Source organism: Dendronephthya gigantea, unplaced genomic scaffold (assembly GCF_004324835.1).
Source record: "Dendronephthya gigantea isolate DGI-Jeju-01 unplaced genomic scaffold, DenGig_1.0 000028F, whole genome shotgun sequence".
Taxonomy (NCBI): domain Eukaryota; kingdom Metazoa; phylum Cnidaria; class Anthozoa; order Malacalcyonacea; family Nephtheidae; genus Dendronephthya; species Dendronephthya gigantea.
The window spans coordinates 1,799,060-1,813,419 of NW_021163038.1; the positions used below are offsets into that span (position 1 = coordinate 1,799,060).

At 36.2% G+C, this 14,360-nt stretch overlaps 2 protein-coding genes across 2 annotated transcripts; one reads left to right on the plus strand and one right to left on the minus strand.

The window, feature by feature from the left end:
• Window positions 1-317: 317 nt before the first annotated feature.
• On the plus strand, window positions 318-1,115 carry LOC114523753. Its single transcript, XM_028544783.1, has one exon. The coding sequence runs from the start codon at window positions 424-426 to the stop codon at window positions 955-957; it is 534 nt and encodes a 177-aa protein (XP_028400584.1). The 5' UTR covers window positions 318-423; the 3' UTR covers window positions 958-1,115.
• An 893-nt stretch (window positions 1,116-2,008) lies between these two features.
• On the minus strand, window positions 2,009-5,495 carry LOC114523706 (G-protein coupled receptor 84-like). Its single transcript, XM_028544716.1, has 2 exons — window positions 4,721-5,495; window positions 2,009-3,764 (listed from the first exon to the last, which is right to left on the minus strand). Exon 2 carries the CDS (start codon window positions 3,480-3,482, stop codon window positions 2,103-2,105), a length of 1,380 nt encoding a protein of 459 aa, XP_028400517.1. The 5' UTR covers window positions 3,483-3,764; window positions 4,721-5,495; the 3' UTR covers window positions 2,009-2,102.
• Window positions 5,496-14,360: the final 8,865 nt, after the last annotated feature.

Sequence of the window (14,360 nt, forward strand, 5' to 3'; positions counted from 1 at the left end):
ATAGTACGGTCTTGAAAAGTGCGATTGTATAATATGGAGTAAGAATCGTGCTTGTGTCAGATTGTATGGAAATTTGCCTAGTCAAAATTTGCGAACGGGCATGTACTCTTTGATCGATATTGGATTTAGTTGATATTTATAATCAATTGGCCTAATATAATATAACAAAATAATCAGTATTTTGAATTACAGATATATATGAAATAGATGAACACATTGCAGTGAAAACTATACAGAGAATTACTTTCCAATGTTTTGGTTAAAAAACGCAGACTGCAGACATAAACATGAGCACCAGTCGAGCGACAAATAAAATACTTGGAATTTTTCGGCAAACGGCAGATTATTGTAGAGAAGAATTGTTGATCTGGCTGTTCCTGCTGTTGTGTGCTACATGAAGTAACGCAGAGGAAGTAAACAAATATGGCGGCTCTCAATGCACTAGCTGATTATAGCAGCGAGAATAGCGATGGAAATTCAAGTGAAAGCTCTTCGGAGAGTGAAGAGACAGACGGTGAAGAGCAAGGAAATGATACAAAGATAGACGTCGTGCAAGAAAAATTACCTTTACCGGATATACTAAACGAGAACCCACAGGCAAAGCGAAGCGAGTTTGCCTCTGTCAAAATGGATGACCATTCAGCTTCGGTGTTTTTTAATCCGTTCAAAGCCAAAGAAGACGAGAAATTGGCGATTTTGGAAAGGCATGTGAAACTGACCGAACGCAAGGACGATACAAAGGGAGAAAAAGCTAAATTTAGGCGAAGTAAAAACGCTCAGAAAGTTCCAAAAAGACAGAATTTTCACGGACAAGATCAGAGAAATGACAATGATGATGGGTTTAAGGCGTTTCAGAAACGAAAACGTAGAGTCGGAGTAAATGACTCTCTCATTCCTCCCAAGAGAGCTCTTCAAGCTTACGAGAAACAAAGACGAGACGAAACACCTCGGACATAAATTTTAATACATACCAATTTAATATAGACCATGAATGTTCAATTAGTGATCATATATTGTATCGTTGTTGATTGTATAATTCATGTATATAGCTAACAGTGATTTCCGTTCTTTTTTAGTTATTTAGGGTGGGAGACACCCTATTTATTTCTTGAAAGCTGTGGAAAATTATAGTAAAATATACTGAATAATTCAATAATATACCAGTGAAATTATTGTTTTTATAATAGTGCGGTCAATATCTCATCGGAGGTGGAGATAAATATGGAGTCCTACTTGAGACTTCCCTTAGCAAAGCGTGCACTGCTGCATTTAAATGCATATCGAAAGAATAAGCCCTGGTTTAAGCTTATAAGTTTTTGCAAATGAGAATTAATATATTTTCAGCTAATTTGCATAAGGTTTTGCGCATGGCAAGTACGGCGCCTATACCGCGCGAACTGAAATTCGTCTGAAGGCAATCTAGCCGGTACTGATTTATTTCCCTGAGAGCAGGAAGAAATTCATGTTACATTTATTATAAACAAAATTTGTCTTTTTACCTTTATTTACACGTGGTTTAGAACCTTATAAAAATAATACTAATATAAAATTTGCAGAAAGCGTTTATTTTATCGGTATTAACATGTACATCTATTCAATGTTTATCATTCAGCTCTTAGATGTTTAGAGGCGTTCTCTGCTGAAAAAATTATTGAAAGAAAAGTATAAAATGCTCTTCGACTTGTTCATCAGTGTTAATCAATTTAGCTAATATGAATAGTGTACATTAAGATAAAAAAGTTTGTCCAGCCAAAGCCCCAATTCGTAAATATATTCACTGCGCAAAAATGGGTATCAACCTACTTCGGGTTTAAAAGGCTGAAAATTTCCTGCTTCAAGATACAAGGACAAACCGAAGCATCACGAATGACTAGTTCATTATAACCTTATCACTCTTTAATATTACAATAGTTAATACCCTAGAAAGTTACCGATAAATCTTTCGTCTATGGGTGATAGGGGTGGGGGGGGGCGTAAAGGGGCAGTGGGAGGTTGGTTATATTGGAATTCAATAAAATTAGGGGACTCTGGGAAGTTGGAAACTTTTTATAGTTCTATACTAACCATCGTGTATTTGATGACTTATACTTCACTACAGTTGCTCAGTAGAATATCTCATTACTAATATCTTGAAGTATCTTGAATATAGCCCGACGGAAATGCGCGAAACGAATGGAGTAAAGGAAAGGATTTATGGACGAATTGAATATGACAATCATAAACTGCAAGTCCCTCATGATGTGTATCGCCGAGCAACTGCAAGTATCGCACCAGTTCATCGTGTAGATTATCAACAAGGCTGGGATATAACAGGCCAAAAACACCAGCGAAATCATGATGTATGTCTTTGTTACCAAGATGTTGTATTTGTTGCTTGTATATTCGTTGTATGTCGCTACGTTCGCTTGGATGGCGTCTGTATTGACACAATTTTGTTCAGCCATTTGAGGGCAGGCCGCATTTTGATTGGTTTGTACGATCACGTGAGACTTAGTGTTTGAACTGGGGTCAGATTGAGCGCAATCCGAATCGTTTTCTCGGGGAAGTTCTCTACTGGTATCACAAGGCTCGCTATTCTCGATGCATTTCTCGCTGTTCATCGAAGAACCAGCAACGCTTTCGTGGGCATTTATCGCATTCTCCTCCATGTCAGAGCTTGTACTGGGAGTCGGTTTAGCTTGAGAGAATCCAGAATCCTTTTCGTCAACATTTTCGTCGATGGATTCAACTCTACTCGCCTCGTTACAACCGTTATTGTCAATACCCTTGACATTCTCCCCGAAACCAACAGCGGCACATTTCCTCAATCTCACAACATAGGCCTTGTTTACAGGGCAGGCATGGCTCAATGCGTTTGTATTTCCGATAACTGTATCCGGCTCTACGTTGGTTTTCTGAGCTTCCTTCAACTTTCGTAGAATTTTAACATAGCAGAACGTGGTAACGCCCAAAGTCCAAAACACCGCAATGTTGATGAAGACGAAAGAATAAAACAGAAAACTCGTGAGAATGTAAACTGTTGACAAACCTATGGCGACCAGCCAAACCACTAGAGATACCAGAACAAAACGCCTTTTCTTGAAGTAAAGTCGATACTTAAAACTGTACGATATGGAAATGTAACGCTCAATAGCCAGCAACGATATGCTTAAGACCGATGCGGTGCAAGAAATAAAGTATGAAAGATGTAGCACTCGTATTTCGTCGAACGCCAAGTCTCGCCTCAGGCCCTCCTTAATGTGTAAATACACCGAGAGCGGTTCAGTTATGCAACCAACCAAGAGATCAGCAAAAGCCAGATTGGCAACAACTATGTTGAAAGGCGTGCGCAGACGTCGATAGGGATCAAGGTACACGGCGACGATGATCATAAGATTACCAGGAATCGTTATCAGACAAAGAGCAGCGGAAATTGAAGCCGTTACGTAGGACAGGGTGGATGTAGAGCTGACTGGACCACACTGAATATTTAAACTCGACATGTTGGCTCGCACAGAATTACTGGATATAATTATACACAAGGTTCTGTTGATCTCGATTTCAACACTTCGAGAAAAGGCTGAAAGGATGTCAGTTAATTTGCTTCCAGGGCCGGCACGTTTTGAATTACTACTCCTACAGTTCGTATCATTTACTGTAATCGTTTTCTCTCCTCTCGTCTGCAACACAAAACGATTCTTCAAACGCCACACGAGAAAGGAACTGCTACACGTCTTGTCCTCTCTTGCACGTGTATTCAGTTCACGTCTTATCGATCGTCGATTCTAAAGTTTACATCAAATGAATTACATTTACTGTCTGGGATTGAATAAATTCCTGCCTGCATGGGATATGAACACAGCTGGGTTCGTTTACAAGCCTCACTGTTTGTTTAGCTGTGACTGAACGATAAGGAAACTTCTGAATATCATAGATTCTGATTTGAAAAAAAATGGAAACTTTGGTAATTACATAGGGACAAATTGAGTAAAAACGATTGTTCTAGATAAAAGCGGAATCGGAATTTATTTTACTTCCCCGCCTGAAGAAGTTACATCCGAGGCAAGTCAAGATTCTACTTGAACGGAAAACTCTCGAATGGTTTGTCAGAAGATGTGTCAGCGCCAAATGCATTATCAAGTAACAAAGACGGTCAGCTGAAACGCTTGACTTTATCATTAATGCATTCGGGACATGAGCCGCCGTCAAACAACAGATAATGTAACACGTCTAGTTATTTTTTCCAAATGAGGGTGGGTACTGGGAGGGTCTTGCTCAGGTAAGTTAGTTTATATGTGGGAAGTTGTTATACCACATCTGATGAAAAATCAATCCTGATTATGAATTATAAATACTTCTCAGGCGATCTTCGCGTTTGAAACTTTAGTTTGTTAAGAAATAGCTTATTATCTGTCTATACCCATATCGAACTCCATAATTTAGTCGTTGACTATACGCGTTCATATTTAACTAACCCGGTTTCACATCACTTTTTTATGCCTCTCCAGTTTAGAGTAGAGCTTGTACGTTTCAGAGACTGATTTGCATACAATGAACACAGAAAATCACAAGACTGCAAGTGAAGCTATTCCGCATTGTTCAAAATTACTGGTTACGACTAAACTATACCTAAACTTTCCTAAAATGCCGGCTGTTTTGGTCCGGCCATGTATAAATATACATATAGTACAACGGATGTTTCATCTACAAATCACTAGCAAACGAATTAAAGATATATTACCTTATCAAATCTGCCTTGATTGTCAGAAATTTTATGTTTATACCATCGAAGCACTTTTCCGTTTAGCGTTGCACAATCGGTGGAGAATTATCTACGGCAGTACGCTATAAATCCTTAAACATTACTCGTACAAGCATCACTATACGCATCACACAGTGGTCAGCGAACGAGAATTAAAACCAATACAATAAACATTTGATATATGAATGCTGTAATTATCTGGTCCGATATAATAATTGTGCTCTCCAAATTTCATCTTTAATTTAAATATCGTAAGAATACAAAACGGCTCTTTCAGTGGTTCTGAAGTGGAAAGGTCCGTTCTGAGGTTTGCCTAAATTTAGGATCAAAGATGACAAGTGTCCAGGTTATTAAGAATGGTCGTAAATTTTTTAAAGCGTTAAAGAGAAATGTGAAGTACTTGTTGCAAGTAATTATTACCTTTGATGTTTACTTAATAACTTGGAAACATTGTCAACAATGTATATGCATAACTAGGCTGTCTTTCATACACGCAATCGGTCAGATTACCTTCTTATCGGCCGTCCAAATCTTAGATTTATCTTTTTTATTTGACAGTTTTATCGTACGGCATAGGAAGAGTTTGGTTTAATTGTTCAATTCTCACAGAAAATATTTAACCTAAAGCTAGAATGGAAAAGAAAGAGGTCAACAGTTATCTAGCTTATTCATACAATGATTGAAACGTCGACTTCATTCATTTAAGAGGTGAAACATTTTTTATCTCTTTTAAACAGTTCCGGTGATTAAATTAGCAGACGATTTTTTGAAAAGCTAATGATGATAATTGCACTGCACCCCCACGACTGCAGCATTTGAGTAGGCACCGTTTCGTAGCTGCCCGTATTTCGTTCTGCGAGAATTCAAACAATGCGCGTGGTTCAAGTCCCCGCGCCCAAAAAACTAATTGGTTTAAACGATCGTTAACTATAACCTATATTGACTAAATATATTTCTACTTTCACATTTCTGTGTTCTGACTGTGAATAGAGAGGTGATTACAAAATAAATTGTTGACATTTGGAGACAATTTTATAATTACACCATCACAAAACCGTGTTCGGTTAATAGAGAGGCGATTACAAAATAAAATCTTGACATTTGGAGACGATTCTACAATTATATCATCACAAAACCGTATTCGGTGAATAGAGAGGCGATTGCGAGATATATTTTTAACATTTGAAGACGATGTTACATTTACACGATCAAAAAAACAATCAAATATTGCAGTGTACCATGGGACGCACAGCCTTGCGCTTGGCAGAAATACATCCAATTTTAAAACGTGGCCTTTTTTGGAAATTGCATGGAACACCCACCATATCCGAATTCTAAACTCAAAATTTGAAACGCCAACTATTATTATTGCTAAATGGCCGAGTAGTGAAAAAATTCACGAATCTAAGAATCTTTATCAATCGCCGTTACATGCCACATGCATGTGCGATACCGGTAGCTATAAACAAAAACATTCCTACATGCATTCTATAAATAAAAGGTCAATATTTCAAGAATTCTATGTAACTGGTATATGACTTACTATCACTAATTACATAACAAAACCTCTTACTTTAGTGTGCTTTTGGTGTGTTTTATAATTTTAGCGAAATTAGATTATAGCTAATAATAACAATTGTACAGAAATATGTAGTTTTTCTTAGGGAAGGACATTTAATTATAGTGTATATTTTGGCATTATAGTTAAGTGGTTTAAACAGTGTTTATATCGTTCACACACATTGACAACACGCCAACTATTTAACCGTAAATTTTAGTCCCAAATCAGAAGATTTGTACGCAGTGAAGTCATCATAAAGCACTAGCAAATAATGCGCAATGTATTGTTTTAATTTTGACTGCAAGAATAAATGTAATTTGAACTGTTTCCAGACAAAGCGACGCCTGCAGAAACCTCCCCGCCAGCGAGCTTTATTCACATCTATGTTTACACCCTCCGGCTTCCCAAATTGTGTCGCACGCCGCAGCAAAATTGCCTCCGGTAAACAACCTTTTAAAGCATGCCGAAGCTTGTCAAAACTTGTTAAACTTTTGACTCAAAAGATTAAAGATTGCCGCCATATTTGAATGAATATATTGAGCTCCACCGCGCGTATAATTGCAAAAGCCGCTCTTAGCGGTTCGAAGCGGATCGATTTTCATTATTGACACACGTTTTCGTTTGAGTTAAACAAAATGTGTACAAGAACGCAGCAAATACAGCCACGCCAAACGCATGCGGCTTTCTGTAATCCAGAAAGACATGCAGTATCGTGCAAATCGTGCTATAAGCATTTACTTGTCACTAAAATGCTTCGCTTCCACAGCACTGGGTCAACTTTTGTTTAGGAAACGTTCCTTTTAGCTGACCACTCTATTCATACACGTTTTAAATAGATTAACGTGGTTTTCTATCCGTGGCAAGTTTTTGAATAATGCTATATAATATATAATAATTAGCACGAGCGTCAATACATGCCGGTTTTAGTGCTGTGTCAACGGAGCCAAATTTTCATACTCAAACATAGTTACTGGCTTCTATAGAAACCAGTTACTAGTAATAGCTTTAAGTAGAACCGCATACGAATACTAAGTGCCCTAACACAGCCTTATAAACGCCCCAATATTCAAACAAAACTGTTAAACACGCGACCAGATCGATACACGATACTCCACAAACCTCGCTTCCCGTTGTCGACGAATGGTGTAAAGGTCTTGCCCACTAGTCTTGCCTCGAAGAGCCATAATTTTGACTGAATTAAGGCTAGGAAATTCACACGATTTAGACAATATACGAGGGAAAACAATGACAGATTTACAGCAAACGAAACATAGGTATTTATCAGTATATATGAACATCTTCTCTTGTGATCTACTGGGTCCATGCAACGCACGTGAAACGCTTGTTCAAACGAGAGAAAATATGATCTCATGCGTATGAACGCACCAGTAATTATCATATTTGTTGATCATCCTTCTCTGGGGACTTATAGACAAAAAACTTTGGAACCGCTCGTCACAAGGTGACGCATAATAGTCAAAGTGTATATAAGAGTATGAACAGAATGTTAAATTTTGAGCTAGTTGCATATAAAGTTTGGCTTCCTTTTATTCTGGACTTTGACTGTTGTGTTTAAATTAAATGCTTGTTGCTCGATATTTAACAGAAGCACCCTTGTTACCTCGTGTGATCTACTTTATATTTAACTTTTATGATCATAGAAGTCAGTTTAAAGTTCAAAGCAAACGTTTTAGCACCTGAGGGTCTTGCGAATTGCTCAGGCATTCAACTATAACAATAGAATAATTTATAGCTATATTAGCACTTTGTATGGTGGTTGAGGAGATTGCAAACGCTATAATATTTGCATAAACACAGATACTGCACACGCTATAATATTTGTATAAATACAGATGCCGCAAATAGCATTTCAATGCCGAGACAACTAACAGTGATTTTGTGTCACAGATATATGCAGCCCAACGCTACATTTGCATAGATGGATATTTGTGTTTTATAAGACTAGTATGCATGCTATTTATCGAATTTTTGCTACTTCGTCACCGTTCGAGCCCGCGTTCCTTTCTACCTTCTAATCAGCGGGGGCTCAACCCGTCACTCTGTCTCCATGGCATGGCAGCTTTCAAGTCGTTCAAGTGCCGCAAAATTTTAATGGCCGACAATTTGAACAAATTTGGAATTCGGATAAAGTGCTCGTTTGTCAAAAAAAAGGCGGAATCACTTAGCCGAGGGGCACTCTAAAATACTCCGGAGCAACTTCGCCAACACAATTACCTTGCTTCGTATAGCTCTAAAGGGATAATCGGTCCTTTCATAAGAGCAACAATATTACAAATATGTTTTAAGCGCATATTAAGCGGCTATATGCGAGTTATTTGAAAATGAATATTTTAACACGCATTCCAAACTACCTCCTCCGCAGGCCCTTTTCGGGCAAATATGGCGGGCGGTGATATTTTGCGGGCAGAAATTTGAAATTTTTAGTCTGGAGTTGTGTGCAACACAACGTTCTTATAAAAATAGTCCGTGAGTTCTCGTAATCAATTCTTGGACAAATTTGTCTATCTCGATTGAGACAAAGGAAATTTTTTCTATTAATTTTATTATTTGTAAAGCTGGATTTGTACTGTCTGTAGGCCCTAGAGACAAATTGTATCTATGTCTTTACGAACCTGTACAAAAGATAAAATTCCTACACAGCTAAGGACTAGAAAAATATCAATTTTGGATTGTATAACAATTTCGAACTACAATCTCTTATTTTAATCTATTAAGTTCGTTCAGGACGGATGATCAGATCTATTTTAACTGCCGATTCTTTCTAGGTTATATATCGGTCAATAACATAAATTTTTGAAGATGCTAGCCTTGATTTCGCACACAACTTCACCGGAGACGTCTATTTACGCCATAAATATATAAATATGAACTATGAAATGATCGCCCACGTAGAATACACCTGCTTTTGACTTTGTTTTCCATCTTTGAGTAAAAACGTTTTCAAGACATGCAGCGATTACGATCGTTCCTCTCACGCGTCACGTGCCATGCAGGTGGTAAACAACGTGCGTTCGTGTAGTGAGGATGGGCGAATTTAAATGACTTTTCGTCTATTTTGTCTATGTCGTTGAAAAAACATTAAAAATAAGAATGACTTCGTCTTATTATGAATAAACATTCAGTGTATTACAAGAGTCTATTTTATAGATTGACTTTATCGATCTCCGTTGGAAAGTTATTTCACTTTTTAACAAAACGTTGCACATTCCGCCATTTTGAGCAGGGTAAATTTTAAATCTTTTTAAAATGAAATATTTTTCTTGAACAAATTTCGCGTCTTATTTACTACGAAATTGCTGGGTATTGACGAAAGTGCTAATACTATTAAGATTTTACGAGATTTTGACATTTTTCTCATTTTTTGCCCTAATTTAATGAGGTTTTTTTAGCCAAGATGGCGGACAGCAAACTATATTAAGTCGAAATATTTCATCATATTTTTATATATTCAGTTGTGAGACTCTTTTGTGCCGGACAAACTATTTTCGAACTGTCAATGCCGCTTGAGTCTGCACGAGATCGTTGTCTTTATATTTAGTCGCTTGGCGCCACAAAAAGTTATCATTTCCGTCATAGCTATTTTAAAGTATTCAGGACGTAACATTAGCTAAGTGGTTCTTTTCAATATTTCACAATTTATTGAAAGATATTCAAAGCATGTTCACAATTATGTCATTTAGCAGAAATTTTCATGAAAAAGTTTTGAAATCCTTTTTGATTCTAAAAGAGCTTTTGAATTTCCGCAAAAGTAATTAGTTCTTATCTCTTTTTAGACATTGAAGTTCCTTTAAGATACAACTAAATATTTAACAACATAGTAACTTCACACTTCATTAATGCCGAAATTGTTGAGATATCCCAAATAGCTACTCTTCAATTTTGCGACAAATAATGCTAGTAAAATGGTTGGTCAAGTATAGACTTCAGTCTTCATGCTATTAAGTAGAGCAATCTTGACTAACTTATGTGTAAAAACATCAGCAAATAGACCGGAAATTTCATGGCGATGTAATTGGTTGTATTGTAATTGAAAATCAAACATAGAATCTTAATCATTCCAGGAAAACAAAAGATAGGAATCAGTTGACAGTCTGATATAGAGAAGGAAATTAAACTCGTCTGTTAATAAAAAATATAAAATATTGAGAAAAATTTAGCTTTTCGTCGTACCAGCAGTTAGGATTTTTGAAAGCCAACAATATATATAATATAGAAGAAATAGATGAATGTTTTCGTTGTAAGTAAAGTTAAAAAATACGGTCTTTCTTCGTCTTGAAAGTGTATGGCTTTTAAATTCAATTTCACAAGAAAGCAATCCTATGGAAACATTCAGGAAATTAAATCAACGTTCGGGCAAAATGAATACCCCCTTCTAAAAAAATTGTAGCTTATAGTTACATTATCAACTCGCGTTGATAATTTTTCCTGCCTGTGTGATAAAAAATAGACAGGTCTAATATTGTGAACATTGATATGCTACGCGGTGTGAATTTCATCTGTCAATTTCGTCATATAGTATTGTTTTGTTTGCACATGCAAAATGGTGTCCGTGTCGCAACGGGATAATAATTTAATATTAATATCCTGCAAAGTGGTTATTAATATTTAGAGCTTGCTCTGCCATTTATTATATACTAATGAATAACACATATATGCGATAATATCCTATTTTTGAGGTCGCGTTTTCAAAACGATTACTAAATTAAAATCAAACTTTAATCGTAAACTATCCCGTATATGAAGGCGAGGATCTAGCTTCGTTGAGTTTGTTAATCATACAAAAGGTAATTGTAAATATATATGCATGTATATATGTCTTATATAGAATTATTGTGTATTTACACAAAGCCAATTCATACTCCTAATTTCAAAATTCTAAGCTGAAATTAATCTCTGATAGTTCTACAGTAAATAATTAAAGGAATAAAGGTATAAAATAAAGCGCTGTGTTTAGAAAAATAATCGAACTTTGCCTTCGGTATATATATAATTTTATTCAAATTATATGCGCGTATAGAACATAAATAGAAAAAAACAAAAAGTCGAAATAGCAACATTAATCTATATGCTAATGGATGAATCGATACGTAACAAAAATAAACACTAAATTGACGCGAAATATTTCTATCGCAATCGATTTGTGCAAAATGTTTTCGTTTTTGACACCCTGTAAGCCAGGCGTTGAGCAGAACAATGTACAAACGAATTCAATTCTTATTTTGCCGAAATGACTTGATGAATAGGATCGAAAAAGATAGGGAAAAGATTGGATTTACTGCATCTATAATTAATTATGGAAAACAATCTATTAGCACAAATGAATTGAAAACGCGCGGAATGTTATTACCTAAAGCTGTTTAAACTAGACTCCTATGGGTGGCCGTTACGGTATATTCCAGACCTCAGCAAGCCAAGAAATAGGACGAAGCGGCTGCCGAAAGACCGTTGTTGCCGCCGTGCAAAACGAACTGAAAAGTTCTGAAAGGAAGCGTGAAGGTTACTTGCAAAGTCTCAATTGTATTTTGTTACTATCGGAAGCGGAAGGAAAATCGCCATTGGTTGGATTTTAGTTGGCTGTGTTACATTCGCGTATGGCCGTTGTCGCAAACTAGCCTGAATCTAGATAAAATCTTGTTTAGCAACAAACGAAGCTCTTTGGACTTCATAAAGACTATCCAGACGTTAAAGATATCGAGGTTTTACTCCACAAGCAGAAGGGATCCTAACCGCATTGCAGAATATATATAATTATACTGTATAAGGAAGTTTGTTTGATGTGCTCTTCAAGACAAACACATTTGTCCATAATAACAGAATAATTTCTAAACTCTTTGGAATATCGAAAAGGTGTAAAGAAATACTGTATATTTTGGATAGTCATACTACTTCACAAGTCGAAACGAATCCCAGGTTTGTACATGCATCATTTAACAAAAACCGCCTAAATAGCAGATTTAAACAAAGCAATAAGCTTTAACTCTTTTTATATTCGTATTATATAATAGCAGGTGACTATATAATAAGATATATATCTGAATTGATTAAAATGGCATACAGCCGCTACGGCCTTGCAATCATGCGGTTAAAGTTCAAGATTTAAACTGAAAATTGCTTAGCAACTCTATTTTCTTCTTCACTTCCCCCTCGCATAGATGTTTGCTGAAAAAGTGAAAAGTGATAAGTAATCACACTCTCGTGAGGTGCATGGGAAGCGGATATAAACGGCGCAGTTTCTAAAACACAGCCGGCTAATCAAGTCCTTTTGTAAACAGGAAATACTCAGAATCACGAATAGACGTGGAGGGGAAAATTTGTGTAAATGAATTGGAAATAAAGCCGTCCGTTTTAGTTAGACTTCACACTAAACATCTGCATGGGTGCAAAAATTAAAAAGGAATAAAAAACATATATTAGATTAATCATAAAGACTTCTGATAAAGAAAAGACTACAAAAGAGGAGAGATTCTGAGCGAAGGTAAAACGACCGCACTTTAAGGCATTAAAAATATATAGCTGATAACAGCGCCACCTCGATTCCCATTAATTTCATTATCAGTCCAATATATAGTAAAAGCAATTAATATATGTGCTAGAAAACATGCACTAGAAGCCTCTGCAATATAACAGCATTAATTTGATCGAATTTTATCAACCGACCTGATAATTATGAAAATTTTAAGAGATTTGTTATCGCCGCTAATTTCAACGCAAATATGTAGACTTCCTTCAACATGACCAAAGCTTTAAACTCGTTCCATAGATATATTTTGAGCAAATAAATAAATTCCTTGAGACTGTATATAATACTGTTCGTGAGTATTCTGAAGAATTTGGACTGTTTTTCATACAAGTAAAGAAATATTAGGACAAAGATAAATATTTTAGAAATGCAAAACTTCTATTATTTTGGCCGTTGTTGGGTTGATTAAATCTTAGACATACGCCTGTATTCTGAAAGCTCACTCACACTCAAACTCATTGAGTGGGAGATCTTAATCTTCTCATAACGTTGTGACGGCAATGCGTTGTGACGGTTGTAATGGTGGTATTTCCAGCTGAATTGGAGCTTGATTTTTAGTGATTTACCTTATATCTTTCCATCTATTCAGAAAAAACTTTCTCATTGATCAGCATTAACGGAATTTATATGTCACACTCGATGAGTATGAGTGTGAGTGAGCTTTTTGAATACAGCCGGGCGTTAGTATTCCTAAATCAAGGATCCTCTTTAATAATTGTTGGTTACAAAGCCGAAATTTGATTGCTTTTCAAGCGTTTTTAAAACGGTTGAAAAACGTTGATCATGATCCGGTGGCGGTGGATATAGCGCTATCCAGCTTTCGTTCAACTGGACCCAGATCAACAATCACTACAGTAAACATTAATCGACATGAAAGATTTCGCCACGTTTTTTATACGTGACTTCATGATGTAGACTAAATATCAACGATGATAAAACGCCGATTAATAAATCAAAGAAAAAAGCCATTTAGCTCATGCAAAAATTCATCACACTGCCATTCGCCATAATTGCAAAAAAGATAACCTTTAATTCCGGTCAGTATTGAAAAAGGATTAGAGCGGATTCTCACTATATTTGCATGCGAAATAGCAAACAATTTAAAAATGTTTACCTAGTGAAGTGCACATTTGAATTTGCAAAAACTCGCATCTTTTTCATGAAAGTTTATGTCGAGTTTGTAATATATAAACAAGTGCTTTGCTTTGTTTACATTCCGAACTGCCGTACTACGTTCAATATATGTTTTATTGTTTAGACGCGAAAAGATATGCTCAATATGTTAAATTAGCTTTACTGAACTTCTATTGTAACTTGGCAGTGTTTGAAACCGTTTTGACATAAAAACGAATGTGAAAGCGCTTGAAAACGTTACCGTGTGCACATACCTTAATTTCTATGCCTATTACTAAATATGAACTAGAGTTGGTGTGCGGATGTGGATGAATTACCATAAAAGCATTTAGTTTACATCTATTAGTCACAAACAGATGATATGAACACTCAAAATCATCTGC